The 23,536-nt window shown below is 37.8% G+C and overlaps 1 protein-coding gene across 4 annotated transcripts in view; it reads right to left on the bottom strand.

The window, feature by feature from the left end:
- Positions 1-23,536, bottom strand: part of LOC140372062 (multiple PDZ domain protein) — a 55,328-nt gene that overhangs the window by 14,081 nt on the left and 17,711 nt on the right. Inside the window, exons 15-32 of one of the 4 annotated variants that reach the window (XM_072459330.1) lie at positions 22,782-22,967; positions 21,718-21,927; positions 20,049-20,213; positions 19,216-19,368; positions 16,876-17,172; positions 15,993-16,104; positions 15,012-15,210; positions 14,410-14,451; positions 11,486-11,587; positions 11,324-11,401; positions 9,905-10,082; positions 9,701-9,811; positions 5,247-5,309; positions 4,891-4,962; positions 3,862-4,063; positions 1,638-1,834; positions 651-742; positions 73-151 (exon numbers count right to left, since the gene is read on the bottom strand). In XM_072459330.1, the coding sequence (XP_072315431.1) occupies positions 73-151; positions 651-742; positions 1,638-1,834; positions 3,862-4,063; positions 4,891-4,962; positions 5,247-5,309; positions 9,701-9,811; positions 9,905-10,082; positions 11,324-11,401; positions 11,486-11,587; positions 14,410-14,451; positions 15,012-15,210; positions 15,993-16,104; positions 16,876-17,172; positions 19,216-19,368; positions 20,049-20,213; positions 21,718-21,927; positions 22,782-22,967 (2,538 nt within the window). The remainder of the gene's footprint in view (positions 1-72; positions 152-650; positions 743-1,637; positions 1,835-3,861; positions 4,064-4,890; positions 4,963-5,246; positions 5,310-9,700; positions 9,812-9,904; positions 10,083-11,323; positions 11,402-11,485; positions 11,588-14,409; positions 14,452-15,011; positions 15,211-15,992; positions 16,105-16,875; positions 17,173-19,215; positions 19,369-20,048; positions 20,214-21,717; positions 21,928-22,781; positions 22,968-23,536) is intronic. The other 3 variants (XM_072459331.1, XM_072459332.1, XM_072459333.1) reach the window with 3 other exon arrangements.

The following is a 23,536-nucleotide window of genomic DNA, read 5'->3' as shown; positions in this document are numbered from 1 at the left end:
GTCATCGCCTTAATGCATTTTCATCATGATCGGTGTGGGATGTACCTGCCTGTGTGCAGTCCGCCACAATACCTGGTTTTGGGGCTCCTCGGTGTCGTCCTCGCTCTCTCTCACTGGCCCCACAGCCATCTGCTGGAGCGCCTCTGTGTTCCTGTACACAAGAGTCATCTCAACTTAATTGTTGCGCTGTTTACACCAAAAGAGATTTATGTTCGCTGATCATAGCGTTGTCTAAAGGATTTGAGTTAAGTACAAGATTCACTAGTGCCATTATGTCGATGCCAGCCTGGAGACAAAGTGCAGATATGTCTCTTTTAGCACAGAGTTCGAAACAAAGTAAACACACTAAATACAAGGGTGTATCTTAATGTAATTCAATGAACAACTCAGAGGAAAAACATTGGGAAAATTTCATGTAAAGTTGCCCAAAAATGCATGACATCTCCAGCACAGTGGCTTTATTACTATGAGATAAGGTTTCTGTTACATATTACTATGGCGCCCTCTGGTGGATCTGATCATACAGTACACTTCATTCAAAAGAACAGAAATTAAATTGGCTTCTATCATAAACCCTTTTAAACCACATTGCACAAGAAATTATTCAAGATTAGAATTAGGACAGTGTTGTTCCCAGAGGCTTGTCTCACCTGATGAAAATTATCTTGGCTTTTGAAGGAGAGCTCTTGATAATAGATGAAGCGTTCTGGTGACTGTGGCCATACAGGACTTGTCCATTTATCTACAATCAGATCAAAAACAATACTATCATAAAAACAGGAGAATTGTGCCATTGTTGAGACATATCTAAATCATTTCTTTAATCATTCTATTAAGAAATTATATTAAATGTTAACTTAAAAGGCACATTAGCTCTATACATTGAAATTAAACAAATACCTTTTTATTAAACGTGCAGGTATGTTTAATATTTAATGTAATGTAATATTTTCTGAATCCTTCTCGACTTTACATTGACTCTGATCCCAAATCTGAAGTGCAAAAGGGAACAACATTTGACAACACGTGTGCAGCGTTCCATTAGCTTTGTGCTTTTTGTGAACAAACATTTAAGACTAGTTTTGTCATGATATTAATATTACAAATCAAGGAAAAAGCTTAAAACCTAGTACTGATTTAGAGACCAAGATAACAATTTAATACATCATTTTTAGGCAATGTAATGTAATTTTCCATACACGTAGTCGTACCGTATTTTCCGGACTATAAGTTGCACTTTTTTCATAGTTTTGACCAGTGTGCGACTTATACTTATATTTATACTTATATACTTACACTCCGGAGCAACTTATATGTGATATTATTTGTTATTTTCACACTTGCAACCTTATTTCATACTCCAGTGCAACTTCTTTATGTTTTTTTCTTCTCTATTATGCATTTTTTTGGCTGGTGCAACTTATACTCCAGAAAATATGGTCGTTTCTTTCATTTTTCTGTGTCAGTCTTATACTTATACTAACACAGCTTTAATACCATTTCAAAACTATTCAGGAAAAGGTCAGTTTTGTTCATTTATGTGACGTGACAATCCTGAAACCTCAAAAGTCTAATCAAACAGTTCTTTCCTGTACATCTTCTCATAAACTCTCTAGATTCCGTGAGTGCGCACACACCTCTAACAGCTCGTCTCCCACCACCAGCCGCCCATCTCTGCCCGCCGCGCCGCTGGGCTCGATCCCCACCACGAACACGCTCATGCGGGCGCGGTCCCTGTTTCCCGCCAGGCTCAGGCCCAGCCCCGTCTTGCCTTTCTCCAGCTCGATCATGTGGAGGACTCCCGGGAGGCTGCCATAGCGCTGGATTACCTTCTCTAAAGGGGACGAGGGAAGCCACGGTAAACAGATGTGAGATGACAACGCTGCCAAACGGGGCCAACTCCGTCTCAAAAGCCTTTTATTTTCACGCGTAACCTTTGTGTTGTTTAACTTCCTATTACTCACCAACAACATCAAAAGGTATATTTGTTTGTTACTCTATTTTGAACTTGCATGAAACATAGGTATCACATTTAAACTAATGAAGACATAACATAATTTGTTTTAGGTGGTCTTTTTCTCCAATATAGCACTTAAAACAACCACAACCAACATTATGACTGAATAATACGAGCGTTCCTGTTTATATGGACCATTTTCAGTCAATAGTCAAAGGAAAAACATGCCCAAAAAGTAACATTTTACATTTTCAAATGGGTTTAGGCTGAAGTTTAACACTTATTTTGTATTTCCTAACCCTATTAACAGAAATATATTACTTGTAAGATGGCAACACATCAGCAACTAATGATTTAAACTAAACTATCACTATTGTCACACGGCTTAAATAGTTTTGATCCATATACACAAGCACACACTTTTCCATGTACAGGATGCATACGGTTACTAACATTCAGTTACTATACACTCAATTTCTCTATATTTCCTATTGCATTGACTTACATTTTCTTTTAAAGGTGTAAATTGTTCGTTTTGAAGTGTTAATTACTATGACGATGGTGCTAATTTCAACTATCTTTCTAAAACTGGTGGATACAGAACCTTAACTTTGATATTAGTTTCGACAAAGGCTGCAAGAGTAATCGCAACCAAATAAAAATTGTAGTTTGAATTGTTTATTATCATTTGAAACCCATGATGTATTATATCATTATGTTAAACTATAAGACAAAATGTGGTTTGACCTTGTTAAAGTTCTGAAATGCATCTCAGTCTTCTCTCAATGAACTGAACTTTGATTTGAATATAACAATGGCCAAATCAATCATAATTCCAATACTTTTTGCAAACTTTTGAAAAATTACAACCGCATATATACATTTTTAAATTCTCCAACCCAAGTTCAAACCAACAGAAACTTAAAACAATCTCAAAAGCGCGTTATCTTCCCTGTCACTGGATAAAACTCTCCTTTCTCAGATTGCATCTCTTCATTGAGTCATACCATGAAAAGTGAAAGTTTGAAATGTCACGCTGCTAAGTTTGTTTTAATGCTAACCTTTTGTCTCCCCGCTTCAATCTTGTCTCTATTCTTATCCCTCCCGTTCTCACAATCCCCACGTTTTTTTTGTCTCTCTGGCTGCTCCTCGGCTGTCCCTGGCGTGTTAGATAGCCTCGCTTCAGACCAATGAGCTCCTGTTGTTCTGGGCTGCCTGCCACTGTTGAACCATCAGTCCTGTACTAATCTCCACAACTCACCTCCACTGCTCCAACCTCATCAATCTCACCCTCCAACACGCACACGCAGTACATTGACTAAAGTCCCGGGAGTGCAGCGGCTGGAAGTCTGTCCTTTATGCCGGTTGCCTAAGTTGAATGTGAGTGAATGTGACCTGTTCTACTTGAAGCCGGGAGTGTGTTGGACAGTCTGCTTTACTTCGCCCGCAGGCTGCGCGTAGATTAATTGGGACATCGGGTCCTTCAGGTTTTTCGCTGAAATGTAGCCACCCAAAGAAGATTGCTCACTTTCTCTTCGTGTCAGAACTGAAGAAGTCGTCCAAATATAGTGCTAGATATGAGAATGTGTCTGAAACTTCTACTGTTCGCCTGTTTCAAGGGCCAAAATGTTGCCCTGTCGTAAATAAATCCATAGGTTAATGCCAAAAAGTTTTAAAAGTGACATGGATTTCTTAAGAATGAGCTAAATTTAAAATAATATGTACGTAAATAAAGCTTGCTAAAAAAGTACATATTTTGAATTACTTGATTTGATGGATTTTGAGCAGCTTGGAGAGCCTCTAGTGGTCAACTAGTGTAAAAGCAAGTGTGTTTAGATGAGTGGTGGAGCTCTATCACATTTAGAAATATTGAAGGCTCTTTGTTTGTTTGAATTGTCACTTACTCCAGCTGTATCCAAACTCATCCTCTGCCTCCTCCTCCTCCTCCTCTTTCTCCTCCCTCCTCTCCTCCTCCTCCTCCTCCTCCTCGGCTCTGGGGGAGGCCTCTGTCAGGGTGTCTGTATCTGTCTCTCCCACATGGGGCACCACTGGCAGCAGCAGCAGCGAGCAGCCGGGGGACGTCTTCACTTTCTCATGCTTCACTGGCTGTCGCAGACGGAGTTAGAAAGTGTCATTAGTCATAGGTAAAAGCCGGCTTTGTATGAGCAACACAACAGTCGGCTGCTTTAAACTGTTGTGGAATCAATTATTTCAATAATTAGCCACGCTACACTATCAGCCTGTTAGGGATGATTTACATTTACCAAATGAACAAACAATACATATTGTTTGTTAAACGTTACAAGCCGTTTTATGTCATATGAATCACTTCATATGATCAGCAATAGCATTAGAGCTACATGCTTTGAACTAGAAGCCCTTTGTAAGCGCAGACCTCTGCAAACGCACTGGACCTTTAAGTATTAAAGATACACAACCACCTATAATGGTCTGTTAAAGGTCCATTGCTAAGATAATATTGGACGTATTTATTTAGTGACAAATTACAGGTTAAATGTGTTTTTGGTATTTAATGTAGATCCATGCAGTTATTTTTTTGTGTTTTAATTATGAGAGTATGTTTTATCTTGCCAAAATGTGTTTGATTGGACAAGAAACAATCCACAAAAACAACCATCCAACAAACAAACATATGAAGGCAGAAACCTCTTGGCAGAGATAACAGTCATATATTGTTCAGCTCATCCATTGGATAAACTTACCTGGGTGGTCTAATATACCATTTAAATCAATACTGACGTTATTATTTATGCAATATTCTGTGCAAAGCGAAGCAAGAGAAGCCATGATTCCACAGACAAACACAGAGTTACGTAAAGATAAAGAGTTTTTGGCTGTTTCCGCATGGCGCCACGGCTCCATGCGCAAACGCAAAGGGACAGAACGAGGACACAACACAGAGACGCACAAACCTTAAACGGGGTAGGAATAAAAGGGTTAGTTGGGGAGAGACGGAGGAAAAGTCTACATTGACCGTCACCTCCCTACAGAGAAGAGACAAACAGTGACATCTTTAGACAACAACACAGAAACGTACGAGTGGTGTCATTTATTTAGCTATTCAAACGCCAAATAAGGTCAAAAACGACAGATTTCAACATACGTGGATCCGGAAACACACAACAAGACACTTTTCAAGGGCATTTTCTTTAACGCTGTACATTTGCCGTATGTTTTGTGTCACCGAAAGCCGTTTGAGAACAATTCGAAGCATAAACGCACTTAATATTAAACGTTCAATGCTAGATGTATGATTGAAAGAACTGACCTTGTTCTTGCCGTCCCTTGTTCCAGCTGCGGCTCTGTCCTCGCCCGGATCTGTTATCAATGACTACAAGACAGACAAGGTAAATAAATCCTCTATACAAAAGCCACTGTGGCGTCTGAAACGAGAGGCCACAGATTTACCATAAGCTTCAATGTCGGCCTCCTTCAGCATAGTGTAGGGACAGTCTCATAAATATTAATACAAGTACAAGTTTCTCTGAAAGAAACTACTATTGCAAAGCACACAATCCCATCTGTTTCGATACTTGTTTGTGTACATTTCTTTTGCCAGAGGAACTTGAAGCTTTGATAGGTGCACTAATGCGGGCCCAAATATTGAAGAATCAAGTAAATGCCTTGTCCAGGCTCTTATGCCGTTCCAAAAATGACCACGTCAAAGCAGACTTTAAGAGGTTTTGCCAGAAAGGCTGGGATTGTGAAAAATGATACTGCACTTTCTAGTTGTTCACATAATTGCAATGGTCTTATCAAATTGTCTTCTCTTGCACTGGCAGCCAGAAAATTGGGGCACAGACAAAATTGGATTTTCAAAACTGAAACATGGCAAAAAAAAAACACTTTGAATAAACTAAGCTCTGTGGTACGTATTTTTATTTATATTTATATTATTATATGTATAATTATGACTGTTTTATTTTTATTTTTGGCACAATAAGAACATGTTAAACTTGATTCTAAGATATATACAATATATATCAATTCTCAATACTGATTCCAATACCATAAAGTAATAGTAATTTGTTTTTTTTTAATCCTTTTAGATAAAGGTTTTAAACAGTTGTAACACAAAATAATAGCACTTTCTTCATTTAACATTGTGGCCTTATTCTATTTCTCATAAATTGTGATTTTTTTTGTATTGATACTTCAAATAAGTATCTAGTTTTGATACTAGTTTTAGCATTGATTAGTATTATTATTAACACTGCTGTGTCTGGAACAGAATGGTTCCATCAGACTGACGACCTTTTTACACATTAGCTAATAGTAGCTAATAGGCCGATATAGTTTAAGTGCTTTGACTTTGAGATTTATAGTTTTTATGTAGAAAAATCAAACATCTTCAAATTTTTAACCAGATATGTTTAGTTCCGCAAACACTTTTGACTTTTACCAGCTGGTTGAATATTGCATTCTCACCAGATGTTCCATAAGCAAAAAACATGATGATTGTGATGATAAAAAACCACATGCAGGAGACGTACAAGTCTAAAGGAGACTAAAACATCCCACAGAGACAGGTCTAACCTGGGGAGGCGCTGGCGCTAGGGGGCTTTGATTAGTGGAACAAAGGGCTGACCCGCGCTGGCTACGAGACAGTGGAAAGGCCAGGCCCGGCAAACACAAGCACAAACAGGAGCAACACGGCAGACATTTAGTGACATTTGAAGCTTTGTGAAAAAATTGAATCAGGATTTGACAGAAAAGACGATCTGGAAGAAAGCAGATAAGAACTCCTGCGGTTTTATTCAAATGAGAGCCATAAAGCAAAATGTTCCTCGAGGATGAGTATTTTTCCATTAGAAAATTGCAAGGAGAGCCTCGTTCTCAGAAACAATTTAACAAAATGTTTCAAAGATACCTCTGGGCTTCTTTCAGAGTACGTACTGATTGCAAAGGAAGGATTTGAAACTGAAGTGAAGAAAGTCTATTAAGCTTCCCTGGCTGTCCCGCAGAGACTGTACAATAAAACAGGATTCGCTGACAGAGACGAACCGGCGCTTTGCAGATACACCGATCCAGCATTACATAATGACCACTGAATCAGGAACTCGGGGGGGGGAATGCTAAATTTGACGGAGCAAGGGTCAAATTGTTATTGACAACTCTTTAAAAACCCTTCGAAGCAGAAATGGATGGTCCAAAGTACAGTAGCTGAATAATACATGCGTTCGCACATCCGGGAATTTGTGCAGTGGCGACCGAGTCCGCCATTTTGAAAGGGGCACAACAGCACGTCTGCTACACACGAAATCCAGGAAATATGAGGCCAAAATGCCAAAAACTTGCTTAATCTGTTAGGACATTGCTCTGTTGACTGACCAAGAAATGATAACTTTGTCGTGTTTAGTTTGCCGTTCTCGTCTAAAGAATCAAAGTATTTGTTGCTCATTATGCCGTAGAAAAGGATGCAGTCGTGTTGGTTTTTATATATCGCGTGCCCCTTTTAAAATGGCCGCTATGGGGAAGTCCCGGCTGTATGACGTCACCGCGAACGCATGTATAATTATTATTCTTGTTGTCTCCAGATGAGATGTTATGGCTTTGCTTAAGAATGTTCCAAACAAGAGCAGAGTAAAGCCGAGATCTCACTCACTGATACGATCTGTTATTTTGGTCATATCGCCATGTAGTGAGTCTCTTTATATATATTTACTTAATATAGCCGTCTGCTCGAACACAAGCACATTCTCACGCCCATTTCTCCCATTGTTTAGCCTCTGTGCGGCTCTGAGCGAGTGAGTGACAGCTGGGACATGTGAACTCTCAGCAGATTATGTTCTTTACTTCTTAAAAGCAATAGAAAAATGAAAAGTGGAGGTGATCAAATCCAAACCGTGATAGGGCACCGAGAAAATCGTGATGTACGTGTTTTGCCATGTCGCCAACCCCTATTCCAAAGTATGCGTTAAACTTTTCTGTCATCATTGAGACGAGCAGATGATGTCACCGGGCTGAGGTCAGATCTGTGGAGAGGCGACCCTGCCCGCTGTAGAATGCATGTGTCTCAAAGTATTTCCAAAAAACACTTAAAAAACACCCTAAAAATAGAGTCCAGATGACTACAAGTGAATATTTTTCTACAATTGTAATTAAATAAATGCTAATTAGATATGTTTAATTCAAATTTGGAACACTAAAGGCAAAGCAATAACATTTCCATTGAGAAAAGCAGTTGGTGTATCTTCCACCATTAAACCTTAACTTCCAAAACATTTAGGAATTGCCATTTGTTTCAATATAAGTCCTGTGTTATAGGTCTTATAGTGAAGTCCTATTCTGCCGGATGGGTGTATCATCAAACTAAACTGCCGACTTGAGCTGAGTCAATCAAAGTGATGAGACAAGCCTTTTTAGCCGAGCGTATTGTTGAAGCGGCTTTTATTATGTGAACGCCAACATTTATAAACTAACAACGAACGCTTTCTTGACAGAATAGATCGCCGTCGCTGCTGCCATTAACTTCCCCTCTGGCAGAAAGCCGAATAGAAACGTCGCGATACAAAATAACCTACTCTTTTTTTTTCAACTCCCAGAAGGAAATCTCCAATTCCATTTTGTCTTTATTTCAAAGTCAAAGGAGCACTTTAAAGGCAGATAGAGAAAGAATGGGCAGGCTGGAAGAACGGAGAAGGGGAAGCCAGATAATGCGAAAAAGATTAAGCGTGATGGATAGCTGATGCAACAGAAATAAAGACACAAAAAAGGAGGGAAAGACAGATTACCTGGCGTGTGCGATGTGGCATGCATGTGAGAGCAGTGGTGTGTTTGTCTGCAGCAGACGCTGGGGTTGGCTTATATACTGACTCAGGCTGAGAAGGCAGCGTGAAGAAGCACAGGCATTTTGAAGCCACATGACAAGACTAACGCTACAGTTACATCACATTAAAGGTTAACTGAATTCACAGGCTGTATGTATGCAGGGAAATACGTGAGGAAGAAGACGTTATGACCTTATGCTTATAATGACTAAATAAGATGTATATCAGATCATTTCTGTGTAAAAATATCTATATATCTATTGCAATTTCTTGTTCGATGTTAGAAATCTGTTTAAAAATGAATTGTTAAGGTGAGGCATGCAGGTGAATAGGAAAATAACTTACATTTAGAGATTTAAAACTGTTCCTGTAGTTTAATTTCATGAGATATTGATGTGAGAAAAGGGCATTTAAAGGACAAATATGATGCATTATTTATATTGTTCCTGGCCTTTAAACATACTCTTGAGTACCTTTGGTTTGGCATCTCATGTTTTAGAACTAGAAAAAAAGTTTATAACAAACAGTTACATTTGGATCTCTGTTGCTTCCCCTTGCGACTAAGAGTTTTGGCACCATCTACTGGCTGCAGAGGGAATTACACACATAGGGCTTATCACGCTCGGAGGGGAGAAGATTTTATAGCCAGGATTGGTCAAACTAATGCTGCTCCAGTTATGTTTTTGGTGAAAGAGAAGCTCAAAAAAGTACAGTTTGCATCATATGTGTCCTTCAAATAAATGCACACAAATCTATGGATGAAAGTTTACTATGCAAAAATAGCAAAACACTTAGATTAGCATATCTACAGTATTTTGAAAGCAAACAGACCAAAAAACTAAATAGAATGATACATTTGTTTTGCCTGCAGTGTCTTCCCGTAAATGTATGGAATATGTTCTATAAAACACATGTATTAACAAACTAAAAGTGGGTTATTTCATATATTTACCCGTGGCCTGTTGATGAAGCTCTGAACCACGAAGAGCACTGGGTTTCCTGCTCTGCGTATGGCCTCCACCGCCTCCTCGTGACTCGCATCCCTCAGGTCCACTTCGTCCACCTGAAAAATCCCAAGCGCGTTTCATTCAACACCGCCAAACTCGCACTTACCCGGCGATATATCAAGTACTGTCCTGAAACGCTCCCTTCTCACCTCCACGATCCGGTCGCCCGTCTTCAGCGTCCCGTTCTGGCCGGCGGGACTGTCCTCCAGGATGTGTTTGATAAAAATGCCCCTCATCACTTCTCCGTTGCTAAGCCGACTGCCCATGCCGCGGCCCCCGACGATACTGATCCCCAGGGACTTGCCCGCCTCGCGGTAAAGCTCCACTCTGGGGAAAGGGGCACGCGTCAGACATCTTTTTCTACACTTCAGCTAAAAGTACTGCGGTAGTGTAACTGTGAGAATGAAAAGCGGTTTGGCTTTTTATGTATTTCTACATTATTTAATTCTTGGTGGGGAAAAATACCACAGGATAGTCTAAGAACAAATAGAATCATGATTTAGTATAAAAAATAAAATAAAAAACGTATTAAAAGTAGAAACAAATGTACTAATATATTTTTTATTTTATTTATTTAATGATGTTTGGCATACATACATCATTTTAAGTATTACCAGTGGTTTGGGAGTAATATAATCTGTGTTAATGATAATAGAGTATTTTGTAGTTGATTGTGCGGTCAGGATTTATCTAGAATAAAATGTAAAATATACTGTTCTGTACAAATGTTAAAAGTAGAAACAAATGTACTAATATATTTTTTATTTTATTTATTTAATGATGTTTGGCATACATACATAATTTAAAGTATTACAAGTGAGCGGTTTAGGAGTAATATAATCAGTGTTAATGATAAAATTATGATAGTATTTTGTAGTTGATTGTGCAGTCAGGATTTATCTAGAATAAAATGTAAAATATACTGTTCTGTACAAATGTTAAAAGTAGAAACAAATGTACTAATATATTTTACATTTTATTTATTTAATGATGTTTGGCATACATACATCATTTTAAGTATTACCAGTGGTTTGGGAGTGATATAATCTGTGTTAATGATAATTGAGTATTTTGTAGTTGATTGTGCAGTCAGGATTTATCTAGAATAAAATGTAAAATATACTGTTCTGTACAAATGTTAAAAGTAGAAACAAATGTACTAATATATTTTACATTTTATTTATTTAATGATGTTTGGCATACATACATCATTTTAAGTATTACCAGTGGTTTGGGAGTGATATAATCTGTGTTAATGATAATTGAGTATTTTGTAGTTGATTGTGCAGTCAGGATTTATCTAGAATAAAATGTAAAATATACTGTTCTGTACAAAATGTTAAAGTTGAAACAAACTGCATTGTAACAAATCTCATTTAATTTAATGATGTTTGTATATTTGACACACATACATGATTTAAAGTATTACAAGTGAGACGTTTAAGTTTGTATACTTCTAATGATAGTTTGTAGTTGTGGAAAAAGTTTCTCACATACATATTTTTACACACTTTGGAGAATTAAATTAGATGTTGCGATGCTGCCTAATAAGATTGATGATCACTTACTTTCTTGGTTGGTTCCAGCTGCTGTACGCACTCTCTTCTCCCTCTCCGTCCTCACGCTCGGGAAGATTAGGAACACTTCTGGAATGGGGCAATCGTACTAAAGTCTCTACATTTGTTTTTCACACATTTACAACCCAAAAAAAAGTCCAAAATGAGGATTACCTTGAAGGAGGAGGTGGGATGTCCTCAGACACATGGCCATGTTTAGCCTGCTCAAGATTTGCTTTGTATTCTTCTAAATAGTCAGCCGGGACATACGTGATGCTGAAAACGCAGGTAAATACAGTTTGTGTTAGAATCTCTTCATCTACTATTCCTACAACGCCGTACTTAGACGTTTAGTGTGTCCCTGTTGCTATAAACACGAGCGATTCAAACAGCGTTTCAGAGACTACAAAGAGAAATACTTCTTTTTAACTTTTAATATTACACTTTGCCTACTCCATACATGTAGCATTTTGTACTGGATTATCTTTCTAGTAAAGTCATCTCAATTTATCCAGGCTTTTGTGCTGATTTATATCTACGGTAAATGAAGAAATCCTAGATAATTCTAAATAATTGTTTCAGTAGTCGATCAATTAAAAATAACTGCTGACTATTTGACTAAAAAATAATTAGTTGCTGCCGCCATCTTTAATCTATTGACAAATTTTTTAATGAATTTTAGATTAGCACATGTTGCATAAATACATTTTTAACCAGATAAAGGTAAAAATATATAATATGGCGGTTGGCATGGAAAGTAACACAACAACAAGATGGAGAAATATATTTATTCTTTGGAGAAAGGTTTGTAACATTTGGAGAAACATTTGTATTATTTGGAGAAATGTTTGTAATATTTGGAGAAATATTTGTATTATTTGGAGAAATGTTTGTAATATTTGGAGAAACATTTGTATTATTTGGAGAAATGTTTGTAATATTTGGAGAAACATTTGTATTATTTGGAGAAATGTTTGTAATATTTGGAGAAATATTTGTATTATTTGGAGAAATGTTTGTAATATTTCGAGAAATGTTTGTAATATTTGGAGAAATATTTGTACTATTTCGAGAATTATTTGTAATAATTCTCCATCTTGGCTGATGACTTCAATATGGAAAAATGTTTGTAATATTTAAGAGTTTTTTGACATTTTGATTCGATAATGTTTGAGAGTTTGTATAGTCCAGATCACAATTAACAATTACTAAAATAGTTGACGATTATGAGTTGATACAGTCACCATTAATCTGATGTACTGTGAGTGACCTTCCTACACATCTTAAACAATAAAGCGCAGAGTAAGACCTTGATCTAGGCTTGGTGAGGACTCGTAACTATCTAGCGAGAACTTTTAGCCTTACGTCTTTTACATTTACCAAATAACTTTATGTATCCTATCCTATCATATCTCCTTCCCTCATTTCCGTCTCGAGTGGCATCAAATCCTGTCGCCAGATTCTGATATCCACTTAGAGCGTGATTTCCGAGCGTTTCGCAGTAAAGCCGATGGCGCGGGGCACATCAGCACATGGGAACGGAGCCGCTGACAGATCCTCCGGCAGATGGGTTGATTCGGTTTGGAAAGACGGCGGCGTGCGGACGGAGAAGGGAAATGAATCCCGCAGAAACAACGAAGCAGATGAGGCGTCCCATTCGGAACAACAACAACAACAACAACAACAACATGCAGAGAGCGACATGATGTAGACGTGAGTCCGAGTGAGTTAGAAGCAGGACCGACAAACACTGATGTTAGAAGTGACGTGCGATGCAGAGAACAAATGCAACAGAGGCGCGTGCAGTCATGATCTATACAGAACAGTATATCTTTATTTAAATATATATATATAGTTCTGTGCAAAAGTAAAGATGTTCAGAGCTGATTTAGATTTAGACTAGAGACAATCAATCAACAAAAGAGGGCTTAATCAGTTTTAAATCAGGTCTAAACCAGGACTGATCGATGCCAAAGAAAACCATAAAGTGTCTTTGAAGGGACGGATCAGAGAAGAAACGTATACTTCATGAACCAGAACTAAACCCACTATTTAACAAGAACTATGGCTGAACCAGGATGAAACACATACTAAACCTGGAATAAATAAGATCCAAACCAATGCTTAACCAGGACTAAACCAATGGAAACCTAAACTTGGACTAAACCAATACTAACCAGGACTAAATCAGAACTAAACTAATACTAAACCAGGTCTGAACTGGAAATAAACAATAATAATAAACTAGGACTAAACCAGGACTGAATCAAAACTAAACCAATACTAAACCAGGACTAAATCAGAACTAAACTAATACTAAACCAGGACTAAACCAATGGAAACCTAAACTTGGACTAAACCAATACTAACCAGAACTAAATCAGAACTAAACTAATACTAAACCAGGTCTGAACTGGAAATAAACAATAATAATAAACTAGGACTAAACCAGGACTAACAACTACTAAACCAGGACTGAATCAAAACTAAACCAATACTAAATCAGAACTAAACCAATACTAAACCAGGGCTAAATCAGACCTAAACTAATACTGAACCAGGGCTAAATCAGAACTAAACTAATACTAAACCAGGGCTAAATCAGAACTAAACTAATACTGAACCAGGGCTAAATCAGAACTAAACTAATACTAAACCAGGGCTAAATCAGAACTAAACTAATACTAAACCAACTAAACCAGGAAGAGACCAAAAGGTCCTGGACTAACCCAATACTAAGCTGATACTGAACCAGCCCTGAACCAGAACTGAACTAGAACTGAACCAGAACTGAACCAGAACTGAACAGGGACTAAACCAGGAGTAAAATGTGTTGATGAATTCAAACTGAAATCAACCACGGCCTTGACTCATTTGTAATTCAATGTACGAAATGTGTCCAGTTTTTTTTCTTTTTTTCCCACCAGCTTTTGCACAGCACTATAAATATGAATAAATCCAAATTTGGCATGTGTAGTTAGTCTTCTGAATAGATCTAAAGCTGCATAAGCCCAGCCACCGGTAAAAGAAGAAGAAGAAAAAGGAGGATGGCAGTCGAAGGCCAGATGACCACCAGCGTGGAAGTTAGTCATACTCACACATAAAACGGGCACAGATCGTCCTCAGGTGCACAAGCAGATCTAGAATGTGAAGAGTTGCCTTTTTATGCACCAAAGCTAACAAACTGCCCAGCTCAGGTCACAGCAAGCACAATTTGAAAACACGCCATTCAATTAATCAAGTGAAATACCTCCCTTTAAAACGGCTGTAGCCTTCAAATAAATGCATCGTATAAATGAAGGGGAAAATCAAAGAAATCTGGTTCACAACCCTGTCAAACTAAGATTTATTATGAACTGAGAAATAACTGTTACTCAAAGTACCAAAAAATGCCATATGCGTTGACTCTTTTGTTGTTTAGAATCCATTAACTGTGATGTATCTCATTTTATTGTGTCGCTTAAGTGGGAATCTGGCACAGAATAAAGATGAATTAAGCCAGAGAGACCTACAGAAGTTAGATGACGATGACTATTTTGATTTATAATGACAGTATTATCAAAAATTCAACATGATTACTGCTATAGTCTTTCACTAATGAGTTGAAGTTAGTCATTAGAAGGCATAAATAATCATAAATAATGAGACGTTTGAGGCGGCGTACGATGCGTCTCTTCCCGCCGTTGCCATCTTGCCTTACCCCATGTCTAGACCAATCAGAGAGTGCCTTCGGAGCATGGCGCGGGCCTCTGCGTTGGTCCGGTTGGCGGTGGGCTCGCCGTTGATGGCGAGGATGAGGTCGCCGACACCCAGGCGGCCGTCGCGGCTGATGGAGCCACCGTGAATGATGCTGCGGATCAGCATTCCCAAACCGTCCTTCACGGCGCTTACTGTCATGCCTGGACACGTCAATTTATAAATGTATGATCGTGCAATTTGTAAATGTACGATCGTGCAATTTGTAAATGTACGATCGTGCAATTTGTAAATGTGCAATTTGTAAATGTAAGATTGTGCAATTTGTAAACGTACGATTGTGCAATTTGTAAAGGAAAGATTGTGCAATTTGTAAATGTAAGATCGTGCAATGTGTAATGTAAGATCGTGCAATTTGTAAACGTAAGATTGTGCAATTTGTAAAAGTAAGATCGTGCAATTTGTAAACGTAAGATCGTGCAATTTGTAAACGTAAAATTGTGCAATGTGTAAAAGTACAATCGTGCAATTTGTAAACGTAAGATTGTGCAATGTGTAAAAGTAAGACTGTGCAATTTGTAAACGCAAGATTGTGCAATTTGTAAACGTAAGATTGTGCAATTTGTAAATGTAAGATTGTGCAATTTGTAAACAGAAGATCGTGCAATACGGATGTAAATGGTCATTCCCTAGCAAAGTGCTTATTTTTGTATTAAAGTATTATTAGTATTAAGAAGTAAGTTAAATGAATAAAATACAAAAATGAACTTTGCTACCAGCCAGATACTTAGGGTTAGGGTTAGGGAAGTACCGTAATTACTACTACAGTGCACTCACAAGAAGTATTTCACAAGTTATAGTTAATTTCCCTTTGAGCAGGTTTTGAAGTGCGAATAAATAGTCCCCATTTATCCTGTTTTTTAGACTCCTTTTCACCATGAAGAGAGAGTACTGGTGTACAGTATAATAGTGAAATTACACAAACCTAAGCTCGAAGTGCCCTTGACAACCGTGATGGTCCTTTCAAAATTGCTCCCGGAGGTCAGCGCTTCCTTGTCTTCATCTTCTGCCGTTTCTTTTTCAGCGTCGTCCTCGTCCTTGAGAGAGATTTATTAGCAGAGGCATTCATGAAAGAGAGAAATACGTGAAACCAAATTCATAACATTGCAAGGTCTGAAGAGAAAGGTAAATGGATAGTGGGAACAATTTGAAACACAAATTGGCTTATAATTGTATTTATCTAATATTTTAAAAGGCAAGAATCAGAGAAAGATCAAGGATAATATATTAGCTAATTTTAGTAGTTGTTAGTTACTCTCCAAACTTAAAGTAACAGGATTTAAGAGTGCTTGGTAGAGGTAGTAACAGTAATAATAGCAGTAGCAGAAATAGAAGTAGTAAAAGTAGTTGCAGTAGCAGTGATGTATCTATCTATTTGCAATATATATATACTACTATAGATGCCTTCTGAAGTAACAATATTTGTTCTGGAAGTGCTGTCCAGTGTTTCGAAATCAACCGTTTTTAATTGACTTATTTAATGTTTTATTGCACGCTTTTGACAGACAATATGATTTCCACCAATCAATTTACAATAACTAGAGATATTGTTTGTTGTTACCTTCTTCGCATTATACTGAATTAGTTTTAGTCTTAAAATAAATTGTTGTTCTTATCAAGATCTTGTAAAATAGGTCTTTTAAGTTTTCTTGTAGTTTTAGTCAAGAAAAATGTCAGTTAACTATATTCAAGATGTATTTAGCAATTGTTTTTGAATTCCAAATCACGCTTTAGCACTTTGTGGGACATTGTGGGAGTTGTGGTAAGTATTTTTAGTCATCAATGATTACTTTTAATATACGGCTCACCTTCAACGACACCTTCACGTCCTCCACGTCGGCGAAGGCCATGGGCGCCTCGGTGAAGGGAATCGCCTGCTCCTCATTCAGTTTGTTCCTGTTTTGGATCATTTCGGCAAACGGGCTGTACAAGCGCAGGCCGTCCACCGGATCCTCTCTGCCGCCGTGGGCCGCCGTGTACTGGTCCGAACTGGTCATGATGGAGTCGAAATCTGGGTACGCGGCTGAGAAAGGAGGCGGTGGCATGTCGTCTTCCGGGCCGCTCGAGGCGAAGTGCGGGTCCAACGAGTCGAGGTGCGGCGGGAGCTGCAGTAAAACACAGCGGAGTCACCCATTATAGAAATAGAGCTTGTTCTTTTCTGTTTAATTGGGGTTTTCACAAGTGCCCAATAGAGAGTTGCTATTTAAACAAGCAACAAGGGGACATAATACGATAATAAGGATAAGACTTATTTTGTAAACGGGGTAAAAAACACTCGAAAAAAGCAGAACTAATGCAGATTTTAGTACACACACAAATCCATTAAAGCTACACGATGTAACTTTTATTACCTGGATGGAGATGTATATGGAGAGTTTTAAGAGTTCTTCTATTATGAGTGTTTTTTTGTTTTTTTTAACTTCCTATATAAGTTATCTGTCCTTTTCCTCTGTATCTACCTGCGTTGCAACAATGAAATTTCCCCATGTGTGAACAATAAAGGAATATCTTATCTTATGTTATGGCTTTACCTGGAATGGTTATCGTATACAACAGCTGTATCTCCATGGAGACAAGCTGACGCCACCAGTCCAAGTATTTCATTTGTTTTAATCAATACAATTGCCTGTACTTGATTAGATTGAAAGATAGACAAATAGCAGGAAGGCAAAGCAATAATATCTCCATGAGACAAGCAAATGATGGATTTTTTTCATATTGCAAATAAAATGTGACAAATCAGTTTTTATGTGTGAACCTAACAGCCCTGAAGTGGCCTGATGTGCAGAAAAGGACAGGACAAAATGTTGAGCTGATAAAAAAAAATTGTCGTCTTTATCTTTTACCTTAAATGTTTCTTTCCCAAAATAATAAATTTTATGTCTTTCCGGCACTGCTGTTGTCTGCCAGGGATGTAATTGTTTAAGTGTGTATCGTTCCTGCCCTTTCCAGTGAAAAACACGTCACTTGTAGCATTCCAGATGTAGACGTCAGAATAATGTGATCTGGATGTACTGTACTTTGCAAAAGATAAGATTTGTATCTGATTTTGCACCACATAAGAAAGAGGCCTGGGTTGCGTTAAAAAAAAAAAAAATCTGATTCGGGCTGTTCACACTGTAATGAAAAAGATACAGGTCACATTTGGGGTCAAAATGTCTTTCCTTCCTGCTGCTGTCAGACTTTATAACAAACATTTTTAGCCCTGAACACGTGTAATACTGACTTAATCATGTGCAATACCGTTATATTCATGTGCAATTACTGTCGTACTCACACGCAATAATGTCACATTCATGTGCATATAACTGATGTAAATAGAGTGTTTATTTTACCAATATTATTAGTATAATTTTGTCTTACGCTAGCTGTTTTTATTTTATTTTATCTTTATTTTTCCCCTCCATTCCTTATTAGGAAATGAGAGGTTTTGTCTATAGGAGTTTTTGTTTATAAGAGTTTTGTTTATAAGAGTTCTTCTATTAAGTTATCTGTCCTTTTCCTCTGTATCTACCTGTGTTGCAACAATTAAATTTCCCCATGTGTGGACAATAAAGGAATATCTTATCTTATCTTATCTCAAAAACCATCAGTGTGAACCTTTAAATCAACTGTTTCTTCAACGACGCCCACAGTGTCTGAGGAACTTCCGATGGTACTGATACAGAGCGTAACAGATACTTATTATCCAATACTGGCCCATTTAAATGTCACGGTCTTTTTAGCAACTGAGTAACTGTTTGCATGAATGAGTGTTAAAAATGTCCTGTTTAGTTCACTGGGCACCCTCTTATCGGTCATACTTTTTAGCGTGATCCTGCAAATGAGAGTTAGCGTGACCTTTCAGACAAAATGAAAACACTGAAATATTATTAAGAAAACAGTTTACGTGCCCTTTGTTCTTCATTGTTTGTTTTTCTTAGTGGAATATAACTGCAGACTGCGGACAATAGGCCGCCGGGGTCGTAATCCTCATAAAACACTCACTATTGTTGTTACTCAATTAAAGACATTTCTCATGACATTTTGTCTCGGAGCGGCAGATTCAACACGTAATGGCTCAGCGGCAGCAAAGGGCAGCGGCGTTTAATGAAAAGGCAGATTTATTTTTATTTGCAGTGCTATCCTCGCTGTTTGGATTGAATTACCTGAGGCGTGGGAGCGAGCGGGAAGTCCGGGTCGGCGCTGCAGCTGCTGCCGTGGAGAGCCATCATGGAGGCTCGGAAAGTGTCATCGTCGATACTGGAGTAAGAACGCTCCAGCGCTTTTTCATCAGGCAGATCTGCATCGCTGGCATCAATCTGAGACAATAGATGCAAGCTCTGTGACAGCGATCAAGGGTAATACTAATTAAATCACAACAGAGTCAATAGTCAAGCATTAAAGTGCACCTCATACACACATGAAAGCTAAGAATGTGTATTAAAATAAACTTGGGTTGTCAATCAATATTCAGCACTAAAATTAGAATCAAAACTAGCAGGTTTTGCAGGTATTGATACTAAAAAAACACACATAGAGGACAAATTTGGACATTTCTTGAATAGTTTTTACAATGTATCGTTACAAGAATTGGTATTAAACTACATTGTAATATTAAGGAAGCTCCTTTTACAAACCTTTTACTTTATACTAAAATCAGTTGGGAGATTATCACTACATTGCATTCAATTTAAGCACATTTCTCAAACAATTGACTTGAATAAAAAATATTACAATTGACTAGAAATGTGTTTATCATTGTCAGAATTTTAGAAAATATTCATAAATTTGCCTGCAAGTAATAAGATGTGAGGGCAGGTTATTCTTAAACATAATATCTACAGTACAAAAATAAACTGAAAAATGTAAGTGTTGATTAAGTGCTACTAAATCACCTCTCCAAAGACAATCTCAAACAGCAGCATAATCATATATCACAAACTTTCATCTGTTCATTCCTGGTTGATTCCTTAGTTTTGCACCCATAACGCTAACTGACCAATGCCGGCTCTGCTCGGTAAAGGGTGCCCTCAGAAGCCAGTCCTTCTTCCTCTCCTTCGTCAACCATAATACTGTTGAAGTCAAATGAATGGACGGCGCTTGATGATGGTGTAATTTGCTGGTGACCGTATGGATATGGAGAGTGGGAATATCCACATATTCCCTGGGGAAAGTGGAGAGAAGCTTTCAGTGCCTCCAGCTTTAGGTTATGTCAATGGGTTATGACCAAATCAGGAAGAGATATGTTAATATTGGGATTAGTAGAAAGAGTTGTGGATTATAGAGGAAAAATAGGCAATGATCTACACTTTTAATAGCCTTAATAAAGCGTGAACAGTGACTCCTCACCAGTTACTAAACCTGAATCAATCCATTTGTTCATTTTGAATTGAGTCTTTGTTCGTGACGTGCATTATTAAGGCTATTTAAGGCATAGTTAATATAAAGTGGTACAGAAAATGAATTTTAAAGGTCTATTAGCTGAAAATAATGTATGTGTCTCAGTTAGTTGGCATGAAATTTGCTATAACAGTGCTGCCCAGTGGTCGAGTGATTATGTCATGTCTTCCCCTCTCTCTCATCCCCCATTTCACCCTGTCCTCTCCTGTCTAATAAAGCCTTCGGGGGAACAAAATCTTAAATTCTTCTGTATAAAGACAGAAAAAGAGGGGGATTGTACTGCATCTGCTGGCGTATTGAAAAGTGGAGTAGTCCGCGTGAAGCCGAAAACAATTGTATGATGAGGAACAATTAATGTGTGTGGGCTTTAAAAACATGGAGTAGCTTCAATGGATTACAACTGGTTGACATATACAGCCAGAAATGAATCAAACACACCTCCCTATAGGTTTTTACGATAAGGATGACAAATGATACGGTTAAAAGCCAAAACAGACAGACTATTGACTGTTTTTTTAGGATAAAGTGAGTGGAAAAAACATTTCTGAACTGTGCACCATCAACAACAAGGACACAAGAAAAGCAATCATGCACATTCAACTTGTTGGCACAACTATTATTCAAGGTAGTATAACTGTGTACAACTGCAACAAAATACCTCTCCAAATGCAACAAAATACCTCTCCAAATGCAACAAAATACCTCTCCGAAATAATTCAACATCTCACAGCGCAGATATAGAAAAATCCATATATCCTTTCTACAGCTCTATAATCCTGCTAACCTTGTCTCCGCGAAAGGTCTCGCTGTGTAATCCAAAAGTGGTTTCGATATAAGAAAAATGCACAAAAATACATACGGGGCGAATAAATACGGGAGCTGAGATTGACAAACATGACATATTCCAGACACTATTTTGACAAGTGCCCCCAATGTATTTAAAAGCAGGTCTTAGCACTTTGCAAAATTCCATGACATTATCTTATGAAACAAAAGGGCATAGTGCATTCTGGGTAGCTCGCCTGCTTTCAGAGAACAGTGGGTGGAATGCTAAACCGCGGCGTCGACATCCGCTCTTTTCCCTGCATGAAAAATTCAAGCGCGTGTAAGCTGATACCTCATGACTGTGTGCTAAGTATTCAAAAGCCTCTCCGACTCACTCACAAATACATACATTATCTTCACGTTGATTCGAGAGAAGGTAAAAAACAACACATTTTAACATCTACAAGGCTGAAAGTGACAACGCACTCTTAAAAGTTACTTACAGGGAGCGGTTTGGAGACTCCGATCTGGACTATGCCGAGTGTAGCCCCCTTCAGGGCCTGGACAGCATCCTCTAAACTGGCATTTTCCAGATTAGTGGCATTCACATACATAAGGCGGTCTCCTGGCAACAGTCCGCCGTCCTGCTCAGCCACGCCATCGGGGACAAGAGAGCGGATTACAATCACAGTCTTGGTGGGATCCATGGGGTCCTGAAAGAAAAACATTTAGATACAGATAAAAGTGTTAAGTAGAACAAGTCAAACAATTCAAAATGTTTGTTTTGCTCGTAGGAGTCCAAAAGTGAAAAGTAAACTGAAATCTGAAGTGCTAAACTACGACAAGAATTACATGCATTTTCAAACATGTTTATAGAGGTCTAAACGACTACTTTTTACAGAATAAAACAGGATCATTTGTTGTTTGCAAAGAAAATTACATTGGTTAATAATGGGCAAAGCTTTAAAATATTGTTTTTTACTACATTATTTATACGGTATTAATAAGCACTAGTTATTTGTTTACTAGCATTTGTGAGTGGCTAATGAAACCTTATAAATCTTAATAAGCAATTAACAAAATGGGTTACTTATGAAACTATTTTCAATAACCAATTGATAAATGCTTGTACTTTAACACCTAATAAATAGTAAGTAAATAAATAGTAAATAGAATCGTAAATAAATAAGTGAATAAATAGTTGACTAAGCAGCCTTATTTTAAAGAGCTAGCAATAATAGCAATCCATTTAATTTGCTCTTTGTGACTATTCAAATTGTGATTTTGATTCAAAATATCTTACAGCTCAATTTTATTATTCATCTATTACATTTTGTTGTATTAAAGTGTACATATAACTTAACTATTGTATTATCTCGGATGATTAAAAACACAAGTCCAAATACCCCAGAAAAAGCTATATACTGCATTAGTGCTCACCTGCCCAGGGACTCTAGATTGAAAGTACCATTAGCTAAATCTGGCTCAAATCAACAATTCTTTTCTAAGATGAATGAATTTGCACATGATCCGAGGACCTTCGACTAATACATTTGACCGTTCTCACCTGGTAGTCTAAAATGCTGAACCCCAGTCCTCTCTCTCCCTTCTCCAGCTCGATATTCTGGACCTCAAGTTCCCACATGGCCAGAGCGGATCCAGTCGTTTCCTCGGCCGCATTATCTCGCGTCGCTTCCACTGCATTCACTTCAACCTCCTCAGACACCAATACGTTATTCAGGTCGATTTGTTTCTGGGTAAAAATGGGTGACAGAAATCTCAATATCAAGCTTACTTTGACTTTAACACATCCAAAAGTTGCCAGGCTGTAGTCGTGTTTCTGGCTCAGCTTTCTGGCAGCGGATGAAAGTGAAATCTCTTTGGGATAGCAATGCTTTGGTACAATATCACAGATACGGCTGGAGACATGAAACCTATTTCCAAGAGGCTTTTGATGTCTTTACTCGTAGCTATGACTCAACTTATCAAGATGACGCCTGGTCCATAAAGAATGAAACGTAATGTATTTGACAGGTTAAAAAAATCCTTGAGGAAAGTAAAAAAGTCTATAGTGAATGATGACTGCATTCATTTTTCCCTTCACAAAATCGCTCACCTGACTAACAACGTAATGAGTGAATTAATGTTAACTTTAAATAAATGTATTATATCAGCTTTTCTCATTTAAATAAAGCATTGCAAATAACTGTGTCAATTATAATGAAAACCAAAATATTTGCTTTGGGTGAGCATAAAATAATGGGAAAAACTGGCATAATCCAACATTTTAATTTGTAAATGACGTAAAATAAAATTCTTCAT

Source organism: Eucyclogobius newberryi, unplaced genomic scaffold (assembly GCF_026437365.1).
Source record: "Eucyclogobius newberryi isolate DKJ021-1_F unplaced genomic scaffold, fEucNew1.0.hap1 SCAF_22, whole genome shotgun sequence".
NCBI classification, from domain to species: Eukaryota; Metazoa; Chordata; class Actinopteri; order Gobiiformes; family Gobiidae; genus Eucyclogobius; species Eucyclogobius newberryi.
This window is presented reverse-complemented; position numbering and strand designations above follow the sequence as displayed.